The sequence below is a fragment of the Moschus berezovskii genome, chromosome 26 (genome assembly GCF_049115385.1).
Source record: "Moschus berezovskii isolate FMDL1 chromosome 26, NW_MosBer_1.0, whole genome shotgun sequence".
NCBI lineage: Eukaryota > Metazoa > Chordata > Mammalia > Artiodactyla > Moschidae > Moschus > Moschus berezovskii.
The window spans coordinates 10,402,543-10,429,346 of NC_142485.1; the positions used below are offsets into that span (position 1 = coordinate 10,402,543).

Sequence of the window (26,804 nt, forward strand, 5' to 3'; positions counted from 1 at the left end):
GCTTGTATGTGTATCATTCATGGAAGTACTTGATTGTTTATATTATCCTTAGAATTTTCCTTTTTAATTTTTATTCATTCATAGAAAAAAAACACACCAATATAAAAAATAGCATGATAATATAAACTATGGACTCTGGGTGATAATGAATGATTTGTCAATGTAGGATCTTTGATTATAGCAAATATATAACTCTGGTGGGGAATGTTGATAATGGCGGAAGCGAGGCTTGTGCTGGGGCTGAGGATATATGGACATCTCTGTCTCTTCCCACTCAATTTTGCTGGGAACTGAAAAATTGCTCTAAAAAATAAAGCACATTAAAATGATAATAAGGAGTATTAAGAAAACTAGGTGAACAGGCAAACCAGATACAGGAAAACACAAACAGTCAATCAATATTTAGAAAAATCATTTAGGGAAATACCACCTGACCTCAAGATGAGATACGCTATCTTAGCACATCATGCATGCTTTTGAAAATCTAAAGTGCTAGTGTCTTTTTAGAAAGTAACTCCCAATAACTCTCAAAATCTTTACATGCTATAAAACGTTGGTAATAGAGGCATACCTTAGAGGTGGTTGTGAAAATTAACCGGTTACATTCGTTACATATGTACAAATTAGATGCCTAGAAATACGTCTGGAAAATGGTACCTGCTCAATAAATGTCACTTACTGTTGCTGTCGTCATTATTATTATTATTACTACTCCATTATCAGCAGCCATCCTTCTTGATTCAGAAGCTCATTTATTGATATCAAGTCTATGAAACAAAAATCTCTATTATAGAAGAATACAGAGATAAGGATATATATTGTCAGTTTATAGTGACAATCCTTGGAAATAAACTCATTTCCCATCAATAGTACATAATATGAGATTTCATCTATTAAAAATGAATGAAAATATATACATAAAATAAGAAAATAAATGCTGTTATTAAATAAAACACTTGCAGAACACTATTTCCTTTTGTGAAAAGAAACCCTTTTTTTTTTTTTTTTGGTGGGTTTCTAATGTTTCATTTCAGGTAAGGACGCAATTTAGAATAGAAAACCATAGAATGATAAACACAGGTTATTTATACTGGTTTCCTCAGAGTGAAAATAGAAATCTGAAGACATTAAAAATATATACTATAGCAAAATTAGATAAAACAGGAGTGTAATATCAAGTAAAATACTTAAAGTCATAAAATTATGTTAAATGACATGAAACAAACAAACTGAATTATAGGCAGATAAAATTAGTCCCTGAATAGCTCCAATTGTAGATACATTTTAAGGAGTTACATAAAATGATTTTCATGGATCTTATATTCTTTAACATTTACATCATTAAATTACAGTTGAGTTTGAATATTAGACTTAAAATCTCAAGATAAAGACTGGAAAATCTAGTCTGACATGAATCACCAAGACTTAATGTATTAAATATAATACTCATGCTCTTCAACATTTAGGCTCTTAGAAGAATGGCTACTTACTGTTTTTCAAGATGGAGAGTGTGTGTTTTCCTGCCAATTTTGATGGAATAGGTAACCTATAGCAAGTATTCAGAGAGAAAGTAATGATTAGATATTTCAAAACCCTAAAAGTACATCTCTTCGTTCTTTTCTTTTTCCTTAGTCTATCTCACCAAATGTTCTGCTTTACATTCTTCTCAGAAATCAACTTTTGACGATGGGAATCCAGTTTGCTTCAGCTTAATTTCTCTTTCATTAATTCTACTTCTTAAGTGTCATTAAGAATTTCAAGGTTATAATTATTTTTCTAATTTTTAAATTTCAAACCTTTTTTAGTACCAAATATTTGTGATTATAAATTATGCTTCTATACCATTTTCAGAGTGCAATTCAAATTTTTCTATGTAATTTCTTCATTCTAGCTCATTGTTTATTATTTAGCATCCATTATGATTTATGATTTCTTCTTCAGCCCATGAACCATGTACATTTTTATATTTCTAAATACATTTTTCAGTCTTTTTGTTAAGTTTAAACCTAATTGTATTGTTCCCAAATAATGAGCTCTGTATGATCACTATATGCTTTTCATTTATTTATTTTTTTTTCATTTATTATGGGTGTGTGCATGCTCAGCTGTGTCCGACTCTTTGTGACCCTGTGGACTATAGCCCACAAGATTGTTCTGTCCATGGGATTATCTGGGCAACAGTATTGGAGTGGGTTGCCACTTCCCGAATCAGGGATCAAACCAGTGTCTCCCCTGTCTCCTGAACTGGCAGGTGATTACCACTGAGCCACCTGGGAAGCCCCTTCTTTTCCTTGTTGTGGTCAATTTTGTTGATTGACACTATATTTTTCAGAAGTATGAGAAGCATTATTTACAGTGGAGACAGAACATAAGTACATCTTGATTACAAAAGCTTTATCTATTTCCGGGGATACTGACAAGCCCGGGTGTTTCTGATTCTTACCTAAGACAAGGACAGTAATGCTCTGTTTAGGGTTCAAAACTCCCCTGGTCAAGCTTAGTTCTGTTGTTTTTCCCCAACTAGTTCAACAAGGCTGGCTTGGCTTCTTAAAACTTCACTGAAAACTTTGTAAGGAGTTCTCCCAAAGCCAAGATACCTCCTATAAATCTTGTGATTTTAAGCCAGAGACTCAACATATTCCCAAAGCAGAGAGATTGGGTTCATGTGGAACTAGCTCACTGGCAATGCTTCACGGATTCTTGATATGTGCTTGAATTCTTTCTCTTGCTGCAATACAGGTTGTATCATTAAATAAAAACCTCCTACGTGACATCCATAGAATCAAGTGAGTCAAACCAAAGAGCAGAAAAACAATGCTTAAGCTTCATTTGGTTCAGTTTATTCATTGACAGAATGCTTATTTTTGTTGTTCAAATGTTTCTTCTTCTTAGAATTTTATGATTGGCCAATCAATATTTGAGATAATCATTTACATATCTCTCTATGGAAATGGATTTGAAAATTTCTCCTTGTCATGCTATCGGTTTTCATGTTATAGATGCTGAGGATGTTTTATTAAATATATACAAATTTGGAATCTGTTTCATGTGAACTGAATATTTTAAAGTAATGACGTTTTCTCATGTTGGGTATGTGTGTTTGTGTGCATGTGCGTGTACCAAATGCTGTCTTTTTCCTATTATCATGGATCCTCATGTTTTCTTTGGTAGCATTTCCCAGCGTACGTTCGTTATATTCTCTTAAACATTTCAGTATCTCCAGATATTCATTGGGGGGGGGACGTGTAATAACTTTTATGAATACACAATTGCTGGTGTTTCTCAGTGCCACAAAGTGAGCCAGTCAGAAGTAGACCATTCAGTCTATAAAACCTGCCCCAGTGTCTAACATATTTTTCAGTTGACAATTGCAGATGTTCCTCTCAGATCTTGCTACTGGGATTCTAATTGTTGGATTCTTATCCCATCCCTGTGCTTCTTTACATCAATACTTCTTTCTTCTTGAAAACAAAGTGTCCTATCCAAAGTCGCTAACTCGATTCCAATAGTCAACACACAGAAAGGCATCTCTTGTTAAGGCTTAACCAAAACATACCTGTTTGAAGTGAAGCATTCATTTAGGATGTTCACAAGAGTGACTTGAGGAGACTGAAGAGGTGACGTGGAGAGGCCTCAGGAAGATAGGCATCACTATTTTTGTGAATGGGAGTCAAACATAATGCAACTTTTCTGGTAGACCTTTTCAATATTTAACAATTTTTTTTGTTTTACAGTGGCTAGCCTGTTGATCCTACCAAGATGACTATTCAAGAAGGTTTATGAAACTATCTGCTGTGCTTAGTCGCTCAGTTGTGTCTGAGTCTTTGCGATCCCCTGGGCTGTAGCCTGCCAGATACATCTGTCCATAGGAATTTTCCACGCAGGAATACTGGAGCGGGTTGACATGCCCTCCCTCCAGGGAATCTTCCTAACCTAGGGATCGAACCCAGGTCTCCAGCATTGGAGGCAGATTCATTACTGTCTGAGCCACCAAGGAAGCCCATGAAACTATCTACATGTCTAAAATGTGAAACATCATGTTACATATAAGATATCCAACAGTTAGGGAAAATAATGTCAGAGCTGTATTATCATAAAAATAATCCTAACTCTACCCATAAGAGATAAAGTCAATTACAACTCTCATACATGCTCATTAAAAATATACGTGCCTGTGTGTATGCGTGCCTCTAAAACTTTAGTTTCCTTCAAATTTACTGCCTTTAGAAAGTGAGGTGGCCATTCACCTTCTGAACAAGTCTCTGCACTGCCTACATTTCATTTTACAATGTCCATAATGCACACGTTTTACTATATCAATCAAATAAAAAATAACATTACAAAGATTTATATACGCACATGTGTGTAAGCTATAGGCATAAAGATATTCTTTATATATTGTCAGGTTAAAATCATGCTACAATGTAAATATTGGTATGGCCTCTCTTACATAGAAGGCATTTTTAAATGTACATCTTTTATAGAAAATAATCTAGTAGACTGTAGATGCCTTTTTGTGTGACAAGAACTCAAGGCATCTTTTCCCTCTGAGTCTATTTCATAATGTTCGTCTATTACTTGAGAAATGAAAACAATAACACTGTCATTAGAACAAACTTTGAACAAGGGATATGCATGCATTGATTTGGGTCTTGCGCTACAGTGAAAAAAAAAAACATATTTTTGAAGTTATTTCTTAATTACATGCGTTTTTGAGATTCCACTGTCAATATCTGTCCCAGACTTCTGTGGCACTGTAATCTGTAGGAGTGATGTTTCAGATTCTGCAGTAGGGAAGAGAGGAGTGAGCATCCCCCAGTCCAGGGCAGCATTCATTCTTATTTGTCCTTTCCTATCATCACTTGTGGACCTTCCAAGCCCCAGTGGGCGCACACACACACATACACACCCACCCACCCCCAAAAAAGTCATACTGTGTAGAGTTTTTAGAAGAGGTCCCCTGGATCCCATCCAGGATCCTCTCCCTACCCCCTCCGCGTCTCCCTAGAAGACCTGTGTCCCCAGCAACTATCCCAGTCCTGCTCTGAGCCCTCTGACCCGAGGGCCTGGCAGAACCCTGAAACCGGGCAGGACTGCAACCAAACCCGGGCTCCCCCAGCCTGGCCTGGGCTTCTGGGGCCAGGAGGGCAACGCCCTCCACCCCCGCGACAAGGGACACTGCGACGATGGGCTCCCCTGCTTTACGGCAGGGTCCTCACTTACGATGGCCCACGGAAGCCAGGCGGCCCAGTCCTGTGAGGAGTAGCAGGAGAGATAACATTGCGTGACAGGCCTCGCCTCAGGGAAGGCTGTTGACTTGACATGGCTCTTGGGGTTCGCCAAGCACTGGGAAGGCGGTGTATTGGGAACAGGACCTGGGAGGGGCGTGGCTGGGGCTGAGGGGTGGGGCTGGGCTGAGGGGCGGGATGAAACGAGGGGGCGGGGCAGGAGTGAAAATTGCTGTGGCAGGGTGAGACTGGAGGCCGGGCAGGAGAGGGGAGGAGCATGCCTAAAGGGCGTGGCTGGGCCCGAGGGGCGTGGCTGGGGCCGAGGGGCGGGGCTGGGCTGAGAGGCGGGGCTGGGTTGAGGGGCGAGATGAAATGAGGGGCCGGGGCAGGAGTGAAAATTGGAGGGGCGAGACTGAAGGGCAGGCAGGAAAGGGCAGGAGCATGCCTGAGGGGCTGCCCTGGGGCAAGCTGGGCGGGCAGATGAAGAAGGCAGGTCTGTTGGAGGGTTGAGTCGGGTAAGGGATGGAAGTGCAGCTGTGCATTGGGCCTCTCCCCAGCTTGGGAACCAGGATTTGCAGCCCACTGGAGGGGTACACCAGCGGCTAGGTGTATTTGGGAGTCACAGGGAGACATTTTTGAACTGTGGTGCTGGAGAAGACTCTTGAGAGTCCCTTGGACTGCAAAGAGAGCCAACCAGTCCATCCTAAAGGAAGTCTGTCCTGAATATTCATTGTAAGGACCTATGCTGAAACTCCAATTCTTTGGCCACCTGATGCGAAGAACTGACTCTTTGGAAAAGACCTTGATGCTGAGAAAGATCAAAGCCAGGAGGACAAGGGGACGACAGAGGATGAGATGGCTGGATGGCATCACCGACTTGATGGACATGAGTTTGAGTAAACTCTGGGAGTTGGTGATGGACAGGGAGGCCTGGCATGCTGCAGTCATGGGGTCGCAAAGAGTCAGATACGACTGAGAGACTGAACTGAACTGAAGGAAGACTTCCTCCTGCCCAAGTGCACTTTATTTTCGAAAATTTGACATTTTAAGTATATTTAGTGATAGCATAAGGGTTACAAAACACTTTCTCCTCTTCATGTAAACATTTTGTTGGTGAAGTGCTTAGCTATATTAGTAGTCCATGTCATAGCGTTCTGGTACAATGGCTGAATGACTAGGGAAAGAAAAAGAAAATACAAATTTACAATCTGTTTAGTAGTAGACAGTTTCATACTTTAACTATATCTACTGTCAGATTTCTCTTTTAAGTCTCAGATCAAAACAGGCACTCAAAGCAACAGAGTGAAAAATAAAGAATCAACAGATTCCAGATGTACAAGTTGCATTTAGAAAAGGCAGAGGAGCCAGAGATAAAATTGCCAACATCAGTTGTATCATAGAAAAAGCAAGAGAATTCCAGAAAAACATCTATTTCTGCTTCATTGACTACCCTAAATCCTTTGACCGTGTGGATCACAACGAACTGTGGAAATTCTTAAACAGATGGGAATACCAGACCACTTTACCTGCCTCCTGAGAAACCTGTATGCAGGTCAAGAAGCAACAGTTAGAAATGGACATGGAACAACAGACTGGTTCAAAATTGGGAAAGGAGTACGTCAAATCTATATATTGTCACCCTGCTTATTTAACTTACATGCAGAGTACATCATGAGAAACGCTGGGCTGGAAGAAGCACAAGCTGGAATCAAGATTGCTGGGAGAAATATCAATAACCTCAGATATGCAGATAACACCACCCTTATGGCAGGAAGCGAAGAAGAACTAAAGAGCCTCTTGGTTAGGGACAAAGAGGAAAATGTAAAAGCTGGCTTAAAACTCAACATTCAAAAAACTAAGATCATGGCATCTGGTCCCATTACTTCTTATCAAATAGATGGGGAAAATGTGCAAAAGTGGCAGATTTTATTTTCTTGGGCTCCAAAATCACTTCAGACAGAGACTGCAGCCACAAAATTATAAAAAGCTTTCTCCTTGGAAGGAAAGCTATGAGAAACTTGGACAGCATATTAAAAAGCAGAGACATCATTTTGCTGACAAAGGTCATATAATCAAAACTACGGTTTTTCAAGTAGTCATGTATGGGTGTGAGAATTGGACTATAAAGAAGGCTGTTTTGTTCAGTTGCTCAGTATCCGCCTCTTTGTGACCCCATGGACTGCAGCACACCAGGCTTCCCTGTCCTTTGCCATCTCCCGGAGCTTGCTCAAACTCATGTCCATTGAGCCGGGTTTGCCATCCAACCATCTCATCCTCTGTCATCCCCTTCTCCTCCTGCCTTCAATCTTTCCCAGCATCAGGGTCTTTTCTACTGAGTCAGCTCTTCGCATCAGGTGGCCAGAGTTTTGGAGCTTCAGCTTCAGCATCAGTCTAAAGAGGGCTGAGCACTGAAGAATTGATACTTTTGAAATGTGGTTCTGTAGAAGACTCTTGAGAGTACCTTGGACTACAAGGAGATCAAACCAATCAACCCTAAAGGAAATCAACTCTGAATATTCACTGGAAGGACTGATGCTGAAGCTGAAGCTCCAATGCTTTGGCTACCTGATGGGAAGGGTGGACCATTGGAGAAGATACTGATGTTGGAAAGATTTAGGGAAGGAGGAGAAGAAAGCAACAGAGGATGAGATGGTTGAATTGCATCATCAGCTCAGTGGACATGAGCTGGAGCACACCCCGGGAGATGGTGAAGGACAGGGAAACCTGGCATATTGCAGTCCATGGGGTCACAAATGTTACGACACAACTTAGTGACTGAACAACAACAAATGTATGTGTTTATATATGAATACATATTTATATGTGTAAATATATAGCTTTACATTTATTACTTTACTGCTGATTTATCATTTAAGTATGAGGCAAAATAATTACAGCTATGAAATGATTGAAAATAAAAATGCACTTATTTAGTTTTGTATAATTTTGGTTCTTTGAAAAATCCATGGTTTAGAAAGACTAAAGTGAAAGGCTAAATAGAATATTTCCAATCACTACAGAGTAAAGAATATACCTGCCAATGCAGGAGATGTTGGTTTGATCCCTGGGTCAGGAAGATCCCCTGGAGAAGGAAATGGCTACCCACTTCATTATTTTTGCCTGAGAAATCCTATGGACAAAAGTGCCTGGTGGGCCACAGTCCATGGGGTTGCAAAAGAGTCAGAGATGACATGCTTATTTAATCTGTGGCATGTGGAAAAGATAACACATCTTTTCTTTAGGCAAACTTATTTGCAAATGTGGATAAAGAGAATCACACTCTAGTATTTGAAACTTGGAAAAAGATATATTGCAGAAAAAAAAATCTTTACCCTATAAATAAGAAGATGCACTTAACATTAATAAGAAAATAAATATCTAATTTCCTTCATTCAAAATTAGACCTACATATATATGTTCATGGCAACCCACTCCAGTGTTCTTGCCTGGAGAATCCCAGGGACGGGGGAGCCTGGTGGGCTGATGTCTATGGGGTCACAAAGAGTTGGACACGACTGAAGTGACTTAGCAGCAGCAGCATATATGTTCAAGATTTTCAATGAAAGTGCAAAGGTATTTAGATGAATATAGTTCTTTCAACAAACGACGCTAGACTATTTGGCATACATTTGCAAAAATACAAACTTTATCACATATGTCATACTTTCAAATTTTACTTCAAATTTTGCACAAAAACTTCCTCAAAATGAATCATAGGCCTAAATGTGCATTGCAAAGCTATAAATCTTCAAGACAAAAGCATAGGAGAAGATCTGAGTGACCCTGGGTTTGGTGATGAGTTTTTAAATATAACAGCAAAAGCATAATCCAAGAAGGAAAACAATGATAAAATTTAAAAATGTTTCCTCAGCAAAAAATACTGTGATTTGAATGAAAATATGACACATATATGAAGGAAAAAAAAAACTCAATTTTTATCTGATAAAAGGAGAAGAGGGCAGCAGAGAATGAGATGGCTAGATAGCATCACCAACTCAATGGAAATGAATTTCAGCAAACTCCACGAGTCAGTGGAGAACAGAGGAAACCAGACTGTAGCAAAGTTTGCTACAGTTTGATATAGTTGGTTTGCTACAGTTCAGTTCAGTTCAGTCTCTTAGTCATGTCTGACTCTTTGCGACCCCATGAATCACAGCACGCCAGGCCTCCCTGTCCATCACCAACTCCCGGAGTTCACTCAAACTCAGGTCCATCGAGTCGGTGATGCCATCCAGCCATCTCATTCTCTGTCGTCCCCTTCTCCTCCTGCCCCCGCAGTTCATAGGGTTGCAAAAATTCAGACCACCAGCTACAACAAATATGTGGTAAAGGACTTATCTGCAGGATATCTGAGGACAATTGTGTGTAATACATGTGCTGTACACATATATCAGATTCATACATCTGTCTGTTGTGAGGTTCTAGAAGCAATGAAACCCAAATAGCAAGGAGCAAACCTAGCATCTAGGTCTGTAATATTGTTTTCCAATAACAGACACTAAGAAACCTTGTAGAAAAGGCTGCTTCTAGGGCTGTGACAAGGAATATACAAGATAATTCTGAAACACCCTTTATAGAGCCTGAAAGTGAAGAACTACTCAAAAACCAAAAACATATGGGGTACATTTAGCTGCCTTTTTAAAAAAAATAGATTTAAGTATAAAAAGTGAGAAAAATAATCGTACAGGTGTTTTCATGTTGTCAGGAAGTTCCTGACAAACACTACTTCCTCCAAGTTATCAAGACTGATATTAAGTTATCAGTTCATAGCATCTGTCTTTGACGTGATGTTATGAGAATGATGTTCCGGCTCTGTGAACTTACTACCTAAACCCATAGCCCCAGCCTAACGCATGACGGAAATAAATGTATGGCTATAAGATAAAACACTTTATTTTCCCATCTGGTAAAAGTTATGTATTCAAAAGCTCCAGTATGTACTTACAGGATAAACGAAGATGAAAGGCTTAATGGTACACAGCCCAGGTCTGGTGGGAGAGTTTGTAAAGGAACAGTCATTAAGGCTGGGACAGCATGAATTTTTAGATATGGAGCTGTATTCAGCATGTACATTACTCAGGTTCCCTCAACAACATTACTTGTCAGGGCTTTCTTTGAATTCTCTTTTTTTTTCTTTTCCTCTGTAAAGTCTCATGATGGCCGATTAAGTCACTTTCTCTTTCAATGAATATGATCCAACATTTCCCTAAACGATATACATGTGATGTATGTACAACTGAATGTGTCTTCATAAAATGGGCTTCCCTGGTGGCTCAGATGGTAAAGAATCCGCCTGCAATGCGGGGGATCTGGGTACAATCTCTGGGTCAGGAAGTTCCCCTTGAGGAGGGCAAGGCAACCCACTCCAGTTGTCTTGCCTGGAGAATCCTGTGGACAGAGGAGCCTGGCAGACTACAGCCCACGGGGTCGCACAGAGTCAGACATGACTGAGCGACTAAGCATAGCACACAATAATAATTTTCAAAGAACATGTCACTTTGAGGCTAAAATCCTCATTCATGCTGTCACATATTGAGATTAATATAAGGGTTTCTTGCCTCAGTGAGTTAAAGAGTTAGGTCAGCAGAAAGGAAGATGCACAAAAGTAAGAATATCATGCACAAGTTTGTAAGAAACAGTATCTAACTTCAGAGGAATTCTGCAGAGATTTTTTAACAACATTTGAGACTACTAAAAAGATAGAAATATTTTGAGGTTCAAGGATTTATCAATGACATTTTTAATATAAATTCTAAATTGGATAAAAATGCTTTCTCTGAAGGAAACAGACACTGCTACTTAATTTAGATCCATTTAGAAAAGAACTTAAAATTATATACCAAATATAGTTTTCTCATATTAAGTCCCTAGTACACTGTGGAATATTCATCAGGAAAACAGTTCTAGAGCAGTCAAAATTTTGATTTGCCTTAATATGCTAACAATGAACTATTGGGAAAACAAAATGGATAAAAGGACATTTGTTTTAGATTTTAAAATAACACACATTTCATAATAAATATAACAAATACTATATAATTATGAATTTATGATACTGGTTAAAACTAGCACAATTAAAGATACTAAATTATCTGCAAAATCTTACTTACCCCTCATAATCCACACTCTCTTTGCTGCATGATTTTCTCATTTCATTTCGCTTCATGATCATAATGGTGAAAATTATGAAAAAGGGCAGAAAAATGTAGAAACTTAAAATAAGCCAGTTCTGATGTGCATTGTAGCCTTTTTTAGTAAACATTGTATCTGGAAGTGAAACACAGAAATAAGTGTATATTCACTGAATGTTTGAATAAATTTATATTTATCTCACCTTAATCATATGCATCCTGGAGGAGGGAATGGCAACTCACGCAGTATTCTTGCCTGGAAAATTCTATGGACAGAGAAGCCTGGCGGGTACAGTCCACGGGGTTGCAAAGAGTTGGACAGCAATCATATGCATACATGTAAAATCATATACATAATTGAAAGTTTAAGACTTTGCAAACTGTCATATATGATAAAATTAAAAGGCATTGAAGCTCATACCCAAAACTACAATTGCATATTTTTCATAGGCTTACTCAGTTCAGTCACTTAGTCATGTCCAACTCTTTGCGACCCCATGGACTGCAGCACGCCAGGCCTCCCTGTCCATCACCAACTCCTGGAGTTGACTCAAACTCGTGTCCCTTGAGTCAGTGATGCCATCCAACCATCTCATCCTCTGTCTTCCCCTTCTCCTCCCGCCTTCTATCTTTCCCAGCATCAGGGTCTTTTCCAATGAGTCAGTTCTTCGCACCAGGTGACCAAAGTATTGGAGGCTGACTAGTCATCTTTTATGCATATTTTTAAAGTATTATGATACTGTATATGCAGTTTGAAGTCTGTTTACTACATTCATGTTACTTATTTATTTAAAAGGTGACATATTTGTAGGGCTTAAGTTAAAAATTTAGCAATATGCCAAGTCACATAGTTTTGCTCCTCGAAGGAAACCATTTTTAAATGACTATGTTTCTCCATCCAGTATTTATATTTTAAACGTATGAATAAAATCCATTTTTATACCCATACTTGTGTCTGTATCTACCTATATGTAATGTGTGTGTTGTGTGTAATTTTTCCCTCTTGTTGACATTCAGCAACATATTATGCCCTTTCGCTATCTCTTACACTTAAAAAATTCAAATATTACACAATTACCAAAAGTACACAATAAACAAATATATTGGCAAAGAATTAGAAAAATAATCCAGATCTCAAGGCATACTCTGCCAGAGTCTCAAAAGCACACACCAGGATATTTTCTAACCATAATTCTGTTTCAAAGGTTATAAGATATTGCTTTCCTCCATTGCTATTTAGTTAGTAGATTTTTTACAGAAATGCAACAATACTAACAGATATGCATTCATGCCATCATTTTATAGCTCAAGGAATTTTCTAAATTGAACACATGTATGTAACCAGCACCAACCAGGAAAAGTAATATTACCAGCATCTCACTGCCTCCAACCTACTTTCTTTCAGACACCATCCTTGGAAAATCACTAATTCATGGATCATTTTTGACAGAGATTGGGGGCAGGAGGAGAAGGGGACAACAGAATGAGATGGCTGGATGGCATCACTGACTCGATGGAAATGAGTTTGAGTGAACTCCGGGAGTTGGTGATGGACAGGGAGGCCTGGCGTGCTGTGATTCATGGGGTCGCAAAGAGTCGGACACTACTGAGCAACTGAACTGAACCTTTATATAAAGTTACATTGTATGTAACTGCCTCTTGAGAAACCTGTATGCAGGTCAGGAAGCAACAGTTAGAACTGGACATGGAACAAGAGACTGGTTCCAAATAGGAAAACGAGTACGTCAAGGTTGTATACTGTCACCCTGCTTATTTAACTTCTATGCAGAGTACATCATGAGGAACGCTGGGCCGGAAGAAGCACAAGCTGGAATCAAGATTGCCGGGAGAAATATCAATAACCTCAGATATGCAGATGACACCACCCTTATGGCAGAAAATGAAGAGGAACTAAAATGCCTCTTGAGGAAAGTGAAAGAGGAGAGTGAAAAGGTTGGCTTGAAGCTCAACATTCAGAAAACAAAGATCATGGCATCTGGTCCCATTACTTCATGGGAAATAGATGGGGAAACAGTGGAAAGTGTCAGACTTTGTTTTTTTGGGCTCCAAAATCACTGCAGATGCTGATTGCAGCCATGAAATTAAAAGACGCTTACTCCTTGGAAGGAAAGTTATGACCAAGCTTGATAGCATATTAAAAAGCAGAGACATTACTTTGCCAACAAAGGTCCATCTAGTCGAGGCTATGGTTTTTCCAGTGATCATGTATGGATGTGAGAGTCGGACTGTGAAGAAAGCTGATCGCCGAAGAATTGATGCTTTTGAACTGTGGTGCTAGAGAAGACTCTTGAGAGTCCCTTGGACTGCAAGGAGATCCAACCAGTCCATTCTAAAGGAGATCAATCCCGGGTGTTCATTGGAAGGACTGATGCTAAAGCTGAAACTCCAATACTTTGGCCACCTCATGCGACGAGTTGACTCACTGGAAAAGCCTCTGATGCTGGGAGGGATTGGGGGCAGGAGGAGAAGGGGATGACAGAGAATGAGATGGCTGGTTGGCATCACCGACTCGATGGACATGAGTTTGAGTGAACTCCAGGAGTTGATGATGGACAGGGAGGCCTGGCATGCTATGATTCATGGGGTCGAAAAGAGTCGGACACAACTGAGCGACTGAACTGAACATTGTATGTATTTATATCCTATCTGATTTTTAGGCTAAATATTACCTTATTTGGGGATTCAGCTAAATTATTGTTTATAATTGTAAAATATTCATTCTCATCACTGCATACAATATCTTTATATAGAAATAACAGCTATAAATACATTGTTTTTTATGAGCATTTGGGTAACTTGCAATTATGAGTGTTTTGACTAGCACTGCTATGAATATTATACTACATGTCTTTTAGTCAATGTATGTGTGCATATCTCACAGGTATATGCCCTTGGGAATGTGATGCTTACTTATAGTGTGTGCCTAAACTGAACATTTGTAACTTTTCCAGTGATTTTCCTAAGTGGTTGTAGGAATTACATTCACATCAGCAATGGATGAGAGTCTTGGTATAACTAGTATTTTCCTTCTTTTATTATACAGTTATTCTTGTGAAGAACTGACTCATTTAAAAAGACCCTGATGTTGGGAGAAGGCAGGAGGAGAAGGGGAAGACAGGATGAGATGGTTGGATGGCTACACCTATTCAATGGACATGAGTTTGAGTAAACTCCAGGAGTTGGTGATGGACAGGGAGGCTTGGCGTGCTGCAGTCCATAGGGTAGCAAAGAGTTGGACACAACTGAGCAACTGAACTGAACTGAACTGATTCTTCGTGTATGATGAAATGTGAACACTAAAACTGTACAATGGATAAGATACAGCAAATGAGGCTTACACTTAAAAGATTATTTTTTGTTTTGATAGCTATGGATTTTCTTCAGTTAATGTAAAATTCTTATCATTATTGGTAAGGAAAATAAGTTTAATGTCTGAGATTTGACAACAAAATAGTGTGACTCTTGTCTTTGATGTCATTTAAATTTTGTGATTTTTAACAGATTTACTGTTATTTTAGACACATAATACATGAATCTATTTGAGATGTATATTATATGTGTGTATATATATATGTTTATATCTATAAAACCACCACATCAGTCAAAAGAAAGTTGACTCCTGAACACTGCAGGGTCAGGGGATCCACTCCAAGCAGTCTAGACACCCATGTTTAACTTTAGCATTGGTCCTCCATATCTGAGGTCCCTCTGTCGTGCAGGTTCCACCATATCTGCAGCTGCTCTCCCGTGGATTCAGTCTACTTCTGATGTACTACTTCTATGTACTGTGGTATTTATTGAAAAAATTCTGTGTACAAGTGGATGCACTCGTTGTTCAATCGCCAAGTTGTGTCTGAGTCTTTGTGACCCCATGGACTGCAGCATGCCAGGTATCCCTATGAATGCACAGAGCAGTTCAAATCCATGGAGTCCAAGGCTGAACTGTAGTGAATACATCCATCACCCACAAGTTTCTTCTTGCCCGTATAATGCTGCTTTGCTGCCACTCCCAACACAAGCAGCCACCGATCTGATCAGCATTCTCTATCAATTAGTTTAGGTGTTCTACAATTTAATATAAATAAAGTCACACAGTCTATATTCATTTTAATCTTGCTTCTTTCACACAGCATAAATGTTGACATCCATCCACATAGGTATTTTTAACAGTAGTTCATTCCTTTTTATTGTTCAATAGTATGCTGTTTTTTGAATATACCACACTTTGTTGATCCGTCACCTGTTGATTTGTCTTTGGGTTGTTTTCAAATCATATCTATTACATGTAAAGCTGTTATGAACGTTTATGTACAAAGTTTTGAAAGGTTGAAGGCATTCTATTCTCTTGGGTAAGCAGTAAAGTGACTGCATTACATAATAGGGGAAAGAAGCTAAGGGCTTCCCTGGAGGCTCAGTGATAAAGAATTCACCTACCAGTGCAGAAGACACAGGTTCCAGCCCTGATCCAAGAAGATCCCATATGCCAAGGAACAACTAAGCCTATGTGATCTCTAGAGCCGCAACTGCCGAAGCCCTCATGCCCTAGAGCCTGTGCTCTGCAACAAGAAGTCACTGCAGTAAGAAGCCATCACACCACTAGTACTGAGTAGCCCCTGCTCACTCCAACTAGAAAAACCCCGTGCAGCAAAAAAGACCCGGCACAGTCAAAGATAAATACATAAAGAAGATTATTTTAAGAAGAAGCTGAAAGTGTGCAAGTTTACATTTCTTTTTTTTTTTAACTTTTAAAATACTTTTATTTTTTTTTAACATTAAAGATTATTTATTTATTTATTTATTTTTAAGTAATTTATTTTTTATTGGAGGCAAATTATTTTACAATATTATATTGGTTGGTTTTGCCATACATTGACATGAATTTGCCCCGGGTTTACATAAGTTCCCCCTCCTGAATCCCCCTCCCATCTCCCTCCTCCCTTTATCCACCCTCTGGGTCATCCCCGCACGCCAGCCCCGAGCATCCTATAACATGCATCAACCCTGAACTAGTGATTCGTTTCACATACGACAACATACGTGTTTACATTTCAACAATAGTGTATGAGACACTATTCTCCCGTTTTGGCAAAACTTCATGTGGTTAGTCTTTAAAACGTAAATAAATTTTCAAAGAACGTGACAGTAACTAATCGTGATTTTGGTGTGCATTTCTTTGATGAACAATGACATTGGGCATCTTTACATGTGTTTATCTGTCACCTGTATATCTTCTCTGATAAAGTATCCATATTTTGTCCATCTTTATCAGGCTGTTTGTTTTCTATTATTAATTGTCAAAGATTATATTGTGAATATAAAATTTGTATATATACAGAATATAAATACATTATTAGTTATATACCTAACTCTAGTTATATACAAAACTCTTCAAGTTGAGTTTTGAAGAGCAAAAGTTTTTCATTGTGATGATGTCCAAGTTTTCACCTTTCCTCCTTAGACTGTGCTTTTGGTATCACGTTAAAAAAAAAATCCTGATTTAATCCAAAGGCACTTAGGTTTTCTCATATATTTTCTTCTGGAAGTTTTATACATTTCAGTTCGGTTCAGTCTCTGAGTCGTGTCTGACTCTTTGCGACCCCATGAATCACAGCACTCCAGGCCTCCCTGTCCAACACCAACTCCCGGAGTTCACTCAAACTCATGTCCATCGAGTCGGTGATGCCATCCAGCCATCTCATTCTCTGTCGTCCCCTTCTCCTCCTGCCCTCAATCTTTCCCAGCATCAGGGTCTTTTCAAATGAGTTAACTCTTCGCATGAGGTGGCCAAAGTATTGGAGCTTCAGCTTCAACATCAGCGCTTCCAATGAACACCCAGGACTGATCTCCTTTAGGATGGACTGGTTGGATCTCCTTGCAGTCCAAGGGACTCTCAAGAGTCTTCTCCAGCACCACAGTTCAAAAGCATCAATTCTTCAGTGCTCAGCTTTCTTCACAGCCCAACTCTCACATCCATACATGACCACTGGAAAAACCATAGCCTTGACTAGACGGACCTTGGCTGGCAAAGTAATGTCTCTGCTTTTTAATATGCTGTCTAGGTTGGTCATAACTTTCCTTCCAAGGAGTAAGTGTCTTTTAATTTCATGGCTGCAATCAGCTTTATACGTTTAGGCTTCACATTTTGGTCTGTGATCCACTTTGAGTGAATTTTTACACATGATGTCGGAACATGTACAGAATTTTTTTTTTCCTGCATGTGAGTATATAATTGTTTCAGCACTTTTTGTTGAAAAGCTATCCATTATTCACTGATTTGCTTTGCACTTTATGGAAAATTAGTTTTCCATGCATCTGTGGCTCTACTTCAGTGATTTATTCTGTTCCATTGATCTGCATGTCTATGTTAATATCAATGTAACACTGCATTGATTATTGTAAATTTATGGAAAGTTCTGCAGTTGGGTGGTGTATTTTCTCCAACATCACTCTGTTTCAAAGTTATTTTGACAACACTAGTCCCTTTGAAATTCTGTATAAAGTTTACAATCAGCTTGTCAATTTCTGCAAATGAACCTGATGGATGATTTGCAAAGGGATTTTCCTGAGTGTATAGATAAATCTGGGGAGAACTGACCTTGGAACAAGTGCTTTCCAAACTCTGAACATGACTGTCTCTTCAGTTACTTAAATTTTCTTTAATTTATCTCAGCAATGGTTTGAAGTTTTCAGTGTACCAATCATGTACTTTTCCACTGAATTTATTTCTATTTTATTTTTTAATGCTGTCATGAATAAAATTGCTTCCTTAATGTCATTGTTGGATTGTCTCTTTTTAGTTTGTAGATATACAATTGCTTTTTGTATATTGATCTCATTTTCTGCCACCTTACTCTTTAGGTTGTGTGGACTCATTAGGATTTTCTGCATATAGGATCATATTACCTGTACAGAAACACTGATTTTTTTTTTCTTTTTAATCTGTATGCTTTGGGGGGAAGGATATACTGACTAGACCCTCTGATATATTTAGTGGAAGTAATCTGCAGCAGGCTTCCTGGGTGGCTCAGTGTAAAGAATCTGCCTGCCAATGCAGGAGACACAGGTTCAACCCCTGGATGGGGAAGATCCCCTGAAGAAGGAAATGGCAACCCTCTGCAGTATTCTTGCCCAGGAAATCTCATGGACAGAGAAGTTTGGTGGGCCACAGTCCATGGGGTCACAAACAGTCGGACACGACTTAGCAACTGAATGATAAAACAACAACCCACCGCCACAGGTGGATGTATAGCCAGCCAGCCTTCCCTTCCCCCCGCCTTCCTTCCCGGCCACATACTGCTGCTTGTGGACAGAGTCAGGTCCTGTCCTCCATCACTGGCCAATGTCACCGTGTCCACCCGTGAATAGCCCCCGCAGTCATGCACTTGTATGTTCCCAGCCTGACTCTTGTCTCTGGCTTCCACTGCATGCCCTGGGGTCAGCGTCCAGCCACAGAAGAGCGTATCAACACCCATGGCCCCTGCAGCTGTTTGTCAGATCCAGATCAGGTTCTTTCGCTCTGACTGGCCCACACCACCATGCCTACTTGTAACCAGCCCCTGCCTTCAGCTCTGAACCTGCACACCCCCAGCAAGACCTCCATCACTGACCTCCAAGAGAGTACACACACCCAGGGGAGGAAGAGAACAGCTACAGGAGAGCATACTCTAGCTGTTTGTTGGATCCAGATCACAATCGGACTTCTGGCAGTGGTGGGCATCACTGTACCTACCTGGAGCTAGCCTGTCCGGTTGTACACCGGCATGCCCCAGAACTCAATTTCCCCACCCCATCACTGATTTCCCCTGCAGTATGCATTCGCAACAGAGAATGAGATGGCTGGATGGCATCACTGACTCGCATTCGTAGAGTGTGAAGCAATAGGAAAGTGCACTGACATTTAGGGCCATTGGAGCAGCCAGTGAGCCTATAGTTGGCTCCAGCCACTGCTACCTATCCCAGCCCTGATCACTACAAATGTATCTTCAACTGACATCTGCCACCACATGGACACCTGCACTTGGGCCCCGCAGCCAAGTGTATGCATACCGCTGTCTCCAGTCACTACCATTGCCTGAGCTTGTCCTTAGCTATACTTTTAGACTTTAGGACTATGATCCATTTTGAGTTAATATTTGAAAGTTGAGGTCTGTGACTAGGATAATTATTTTGCTTATGGGTGTCCAGGTGTTCCAGTGAAATGACACAAATACAAGAAAAATTTTACAAATGGATACGTATGAAACAATTTGGGCTGTGTAGTCCAATAAGAATAAAATGCTCTCCTCCAATTAAAAATAAATAATTAAAAAGCAAACAAAAATGTTAATATAGGCAGAAACCAACACAATATTGTAAAGCAATTATCCTCAAATAAAAATAAATAAGTTAATTTTTTAAAAAAGAAAACACTCATCAAATACAACTAGAATCTAGGGTTTATTTTATTTATTTTTATTTAATTGCTGTGACTAGGACTTTCAACTATGTGTTGGATAAAAGTAGTGGGCATAGGCATCTTTGTCTTATTCCTGACCTTAGAGGAAAAGCTTTCAGCTTTTAACTATTGAGTATGATGTTAGTTTTGGGTCTGCTGCATGTGGACTCCACCTTGATGAGGTATAGTCACTCTATACCCACACTGTTGACAGTTTTGCTTTTTAAAGATTTATTTATCTGTTTTGTTTTTGGCTGTGGTGGGTCTTCATTGCTGAGTGCAGGCTTTCTCTAGTTTGGGACGAGCAATGGCTCCTTTTGGTTGCAGTGTGTGGGTTTCTCACTGAGATGGCTTCTTCTGTTGTGCAGCTCAGGCTCTAGGGCATACCGACTCAACAGCTGCAGTGGATGGACTTCGTAGTCCTGTGGCATGTGGAATCCTCCCTGACCAGGGATTGAGCCCATGTCTTCTGCATTGGCAGGTGGATTCTTAAGCACTAGACCACAAAGGAAGCCCTATTGAGAGTTTTTATCATAAATAGATGTTGAATCAATGAATAGCAACTTGCCTTCATTCATGGAAAGTAGAAAAAGTATAAGCTTGTACATCATCACTCAAAATGTGATTTATTATTATTTCCTAGTAAACACATATATTTTGTCATACGTTTTTTATCTAAATTTCTCTCAAAATAAACACCTTATCCTACACATGCTTTTTAATAACTTGCAAAGTTTTTAATAACATGGGATGCAAATAATTTGCATGATGTTCATTCATCCATATTTATTTTTCATTCATGCTATGATGTTTATCAGGGTTTCCCAGGTAGCATTAGTGGTAAAGAACCTGCCTGCCAATGCAGGAGATATGAGACTTGGGTTCGGTCCCTGGATCAGGAAGACCCCCTGGAGAAGGAACTGGCAACCCACTCCACTCTTCTTGCCTGGAGAAGCCCATGAACAGAGGAGCCTGCTGGGCCACAGTCCATAGGGTCACAAAGAGACAGACATGATTGAGGCAACTGAGCATGCATGATATTTATTGAAACTTGAGTACTATATTGTGTTTTAGTAACTGAGTTGATTAAAACTGGGTGTCTCTGTGGAAAGCACATTGCAAATATTATTTAACATTAATTTAATGAAAGCCACTATTCAAAGTAACTCTTTTAGTCACTTGGGAGATCATGAAAGATTTTAGTTAATAGTGTACTTCTTTATTTCATAAAGCATCCTATTTAGATGCTTTATTTTACAAGCATCTTAGAATTTAAAAGTTTAATTTCTACTCACCAGATTTATGATCATTTCCATCATCAATACTTCCTCCTGGTGAACCAATTTGTAATTCACAATATGGAGGTGTATAGTCAGGAATGCAATGGCAGTTGCCTAAATTATTACATATCTGAAACAGAAAAATATGTAATTACTATGAATCATGATAGTCTCTGTATGTCATATATACTTACATTCAAAAGAATAAAATCCCTGATCTTCTAAGTTTGTTGTTGTTCAGTTGCTAAGTTGTTTCCAACTCTTTGCCACCCATGAACTGTAGCACAACAGGCTTCTCTTTCCTTCACTATCTCCCTGAGTTTGCTCAGACTCAGGTCCATTGAATCAGTGATGCCATCCAACCATCTCATCCTCTGCTGCTCCCTTCTCCTCACGCCCTCAGTCTATCCCAGCATCAGGTTCTTTTCCAATGAGTCTGCTCTGCCCATCAGGTGGCCAAAGTATTGGAACTTCAGCTTCAACATCAGTCCTTCCAATGAATGTTCATGGTTTACTTCCTTTCGGATTGACTGATTTGATCTCCTTGCTGTCCAAGGGACTCTCAAAATTCTTCTCTAGCACCACAGTTCAAAGGCATCAATTCTTTGGGATTCAGCCTTCTTTATGGTCAACTCTCACATCCGTACATGACTACTGGAAAAACCAGAGAGTTTTGACTATATGGACTTTTGTAGGCAAAGTGATGTCTCTGATTTTTAATATGCTATCTAGATTTGTCATAGTTTTTTTCCAAAAAGCAAGCATCTTTTAATTTTGTGGTTGCAGTCACTATTCTCAGTGATTTTGTAGTCCAAGAAAATGAAATCTGCCACTGTTTCTACTTTTCCCCCACCTATTTGCCATGAAGTGATGGGACCAGATGCCATGATTTTAATTTTTTGAATGCTGAGTTTTAAGCCAGCTTTTTCACTCTCCTCTTTCATCCTTATCAAGAATCTCTTCAGTTCCTCTTCACTTTCTACCATTAGAGTGCTATCATTTCCTTACCTGAGGTTGTTGATAGTTCTCCCAGCAATCTTGATTCCAGCTTGTGAGTCATCCAGTCTGTCATTTTGCAGGATATGCTCTGCATATAAGTTAAACAAGCAGGATGACAATATACATCTTTGACATACTCCTTTCCCAATTTGGAACCAGTCCATCGCTTCATGTCCATTTCTGACTGGCCTTTCTTGACCTGCATACAGGTTCTCAGGAGGCAGATAAGGTGGTCTGGTATTCCTATCTCTTTAAGAATATTCCACAGTTTGTTGTGATCCACACAGAAAAAGTGTTTAAGATAGTCAGTGAAGTAGAAATTTTTTCTGGAATTTCCTTGCTTATTCTATGATCCAATGGATGTTGGTCATTTTACCTCTGGTTCCTCTGCCTTTTCTAAATCCAACTAGTACATCTGGAAGTTCTCGGTTCATGTACTTCTGAAGACGAACTTGAGGGATTTTGAGCATAATCTTGTTAGCATGTGAAAAGAGTGCAATTTTATCGTAATTTGAACATTCTTTGGCATTACCTTTCTTTGGGACTGAAATGAAAACTCAGTTTTTCCAGTGCTGTGGCCACTACTGAGTATCCCAAATTTGCTGGCATATTGAATGCAGCACTTTAACAGTATCACCTTTTGGGATTTGAAATAGCTCAGCTGGAATTCCATCACATCCACTAACTTTGTTCATAGGTATGCTTCCTAAGGCTCTCTTGACTTCACACTCCAGGACGTCTGGCTCTAGGTGAGTGACCACACCATCATGGTTATCCGGGACATTAAGACCTTTCTTCTATAGTTCTTCTGTGTATTCTTGCTACCTTTTCTTAATCTCTTCTGCTTCTGTTAGGTCCTTGTCGTTTCTGTCCTTCATTGTGCTCATCCTTGTATGACATGTTCCTTTGGTATCACTAATTTTCTTGAAGGGAGCTCTAGTCTTCCTCGTTCTATTGTTTTCTTCTATTTCTTTATACTGTCCACTTAAAAAGGCTTTTTCTCCTTGCTGTTCTCTGGAACTCTGCATTCAGTTGGGTTTATCTTTTCCTTTCTCCTTTCAGGCCATTCAGGAATGACCTAAATCAAATCCCTTATGATTTTAGAGGGGAAGTGATGAATAGTTTCAAGGGACTAGATCTGGTAGGGAGAAGGCTGCAGAACTATGGACCAAGGTTTGTAACATTGTACAAGAGGTTTTGACCAAAGCCATCTCCAAGAAAAAGAAATGCAAAAAGGCAAAATGTTTGTCTTCTAAGTTTATTAAAGGCCATGTAATTGATACGTAGGGCTTCCCTCGGGCTTGACAGTAAAGAATCTGCCTGTAATGCAGGAGACCCAGGTTTGATCCCTGGGTCAGGAAGATCCTCTGGAGAAGGGAATGGCTACCCACTCCAGTATTCCTGCCTGGAGAATTCCATTGACAGAGGAGCCTGGCAGCGATACTCCATGGGGTTGTAAAAGAGTCGGAAAAGACTGAGCGGCTAACACACAAAAGAGGGCCTTCATCTACTAATTAAGTCCCTCTCCACTGCTAAGCATTTTCTGTGTTACAGATATTCACAGATAAGCACATATACCCACATCCACAAACACATAAACACTCGTTCCCAGGTTTTTGCCAAACATTACTAATGATATATTATGAATTTATTCCCATACCTGAAGGCATAAATATAGGGCTAGCACACTTTAAGAAATAGACATTTATGGTTATTTCCTCTAATTATATTACAGACATTATGTTTTGTCCATGTATGCTGATAATAATAAATTTGGGGGGGTTTGAGTGAACTCTGGGAGTTGGTGATGGACAGGGAGGCCTGGCGTGCTGTGATTCAGGGGGTCACAAAGAGTCGGACATGACTGAGCTACTGAACTGAACTGAACTGAAAGATTATTGAAATTTTAAATCTCTTTTCCCTACATATCAAAAGTGCTTTCAATAAAATGAGTTTTATTTATAATACTGAATTCCAAAAGTGTTCTTCTAATTTATACATCAATATCTCTGTTTTTTGATATTTAGTGTAGCCCGATTTTCCAGGTGGCCTTAGTGGTAAAGAATCTGCCTGCCAATGCAGCAGACACAAAAGATGTGGGTTCAAAATTGGGTTGGGAAGATCCCTTGGATTAGGAAATGGCAACCCACTCCAGAATTCTGGCTTGGAAAAATCCCATAGACAAAGGAGGCTGGCAGGCTATGGCCCATGGGGTTGCAGAGTCGGACACAGCTGAGCACACATATACACACACAATGCACTAGTGATAAATATTTTAATGTAAAATTTTGAAACTAAGACTAAAATATCATTTATGTCTTATTTCAAATCTAATCACAAAATTTTCTCCTATCCTGAATTAACATAAACAACAGAGGTTACCATCACTGCATTTTTACTAACGTAGTGAAAGAAAAAAGATGGTCAGCTAGAGCAGAAGCAATAACCAAATAAATATTATTAAATTTTATTAAGTGAAGAATGACTTGCTATTTCAGACCAGATATGTAATTTGACTTTCTAGTGTTTGGTGTTTAGTCACTAAATCGTGTTTGACTTTTTGTAACCCCATGACTGTAGCCCACCAGGCTCCTCTGTCCATGTGATTTCCCATGTAAGAATACTGGAGTGGGTTGCCATTTCCTTCTCCAGGGGATCTTTCTAACCCAAGGACTTCCTAGCAGAAACAATGAAATGAAAGCATATACCTTAGTCACTTGTCAGTAATATTTCTAATATCAGAAAATGAAGAAAAGTAATCTTGTAACATTCAGCACAAAGAAAATGGAATTAAACTACCATCACATTTCTCTCTGAAAGGACTGAAGGAAATAGAACAGTCCAACTTAGCTTACAAAGTTTTGGGACAGCAGAACTAAAACTTAATAATTTTGTGCCAACAGAGTGAGTGATTTTTTTTTAATGTGGAAAGACAATATTTTTGCATTGTTGATATGCTAGAACTCTAAATGTATACTGCACAAGATATATTTCTCTCTAAAGTGGTATTCTAGCACCCTATCTCTCCCATTAAAGTAGATTAACAATATCATGTTAGAAACAACATTATCTAGAATATAAAATCTAAATAGATAAATTCCCTATAATATAAATTTTAGAAAAAAACAGTAACGTAATAGATCAAATCTTTTAGGAACATCAAAGTAGCTATATTTTGGATTTATTTAATAAAATTTTTTACTGTAAAATAGAATGTACATAAATCTAGTCTTATTGGAATGTTAATTTCATAATGTATAAAATATCAAATTATGAAAAAGGTCCATCTAGTCAAAGCTATGGTTTTTCCAATAGTCATATATGGATGTAAGAGTTGGACTAAAAAGAAAACTGAGTGCTGAAGAATTGATGCTTTTAAACTGTGGTGTTGGAGAAGACTCTTGAGAGTCCCTTGGACTGCAAGGAGATCCAACCAGTCCATCCTAAAGGAAATCAGTCCTGAATATGCATTGGAGGGACAGATGCTGAAGCTGAAACTCCAATACTTTGGCCACCTGATGTGAAGAACTGACTCACTTGAAAAGACCCTGATTCTGGGAAAGATTGAAAGAGGGAGAAGGGGGAGAAAGTAGATGAGATGGTTGGATGGCATCACCGACTCGATGGACATGAGCTTGAGTAAACTCCGGGAGTTAGTGATAGACAGGGAGGTCTGGTGTGCTGCAATCCATGGGGTCGCAAAGAGTCAGACACAACTGAGTAACTGTACTGAACTGACACTTGAAACTAATATGATACTGTATGTTAATTACAGCTAAATAAAATGTATCAGTAAGCTGCAACCTATAAGTTTGGTTTGAGATTTTACAAAAAATATTGAAGCTGAAGGCTTACAGCAGAGAATTGAACAAAGAAGAGCAAAAGATCAGGCCAACAATGATAACAATGAAAATGAACAACAATGAAAGTAAAAAACAAAACATGAAAATGTAGCTATCCTTTCTGTTTACAGAAAAGTTTCATAGAAAATTCAAGACAAAGCAGCAGCATTCTATATCTTCTAAAACCAATCAAGTAAATTACAATACTGAATATTACAAAATTGAATACTGATAAATTTGATATCATTTCTATAATATTGACTGAATCATACACTGATTTTCTTTTTGGAAAGCAGTAAAACAAGGGACCCAAATTATAGATTTTTAAGAAGTAAATATTAAATGCAAAAGTAACTACAAATCTGTATTGCCAGATTAAAATGGATAAATAGTTGAGAAAAAAATGTTTTTTTGCATAAAGATACTTTCTAGTAGAAACCTTTTCATAAAAACTTCAGAAATTCTCTAACATGCCTTTAGATGTCCTGGGATGAACCAGAGGGATGGGATAGGGAGGGAGGTGGGAGGGGGGGTTCAAGATGGGGAACACATGTATACCCGGGGCAGATTGATGTCAATGTGTGGCAAAACCAATACAATAATATAAAGTAATTAGCCTCCAATTAAAATAAATAAATCTAAAAAAAAGAGTATCTTCTGTAAAATACTATATAGCTTTAAATTTTAATTATGAAGAGTATGAGGAAGAAGAAACATGTTCACAGTATAAGTAAAATATGCATTCATTTGCATGAGAAAAAGATTTTTTTTTAATTTAAATGTGTTACCAATTCATAAGTTTTGAGTGCTTACAATAAATTCAGTACACATATAGTACAGTTCACTAAATAGTATTTTGATGGGTTGGT

At 38.9% G+C, this 26,804-nt stretch overlaps 1 protein-coding gene across 1 annotated transcript in view; it reads right to left on the reverse strand.

Annotated features, from left to right (window-relative positions):
• Positions 1-6,359: 6,359 nt before the first annotated feature.
• Positions 6,360-26,804, reverse strand: part of ADAM18 (ADAM metallopeptidase domain 18) — a 97,417-nt gene continuing 76,972 nt past the window's right edge. The window contains exons 18-20 of the mRNA XM_088832682.1: positions 21,110-21,224; positions 11,339-11,495; positions 6,360-6,402 (exon numbers count right to left, since the gene is read on the reverse strand). Coding sequence (XP_088688808.1) covers positions 6,360-6,402; positions 11,339-11,495; positions 21,110-21,224 — 315 coding nt within the window. The remainder of the gene's footprint in view (positions 6,403-11,338; positions 11,496-21,109; positions 21,225-26,804) is intronic.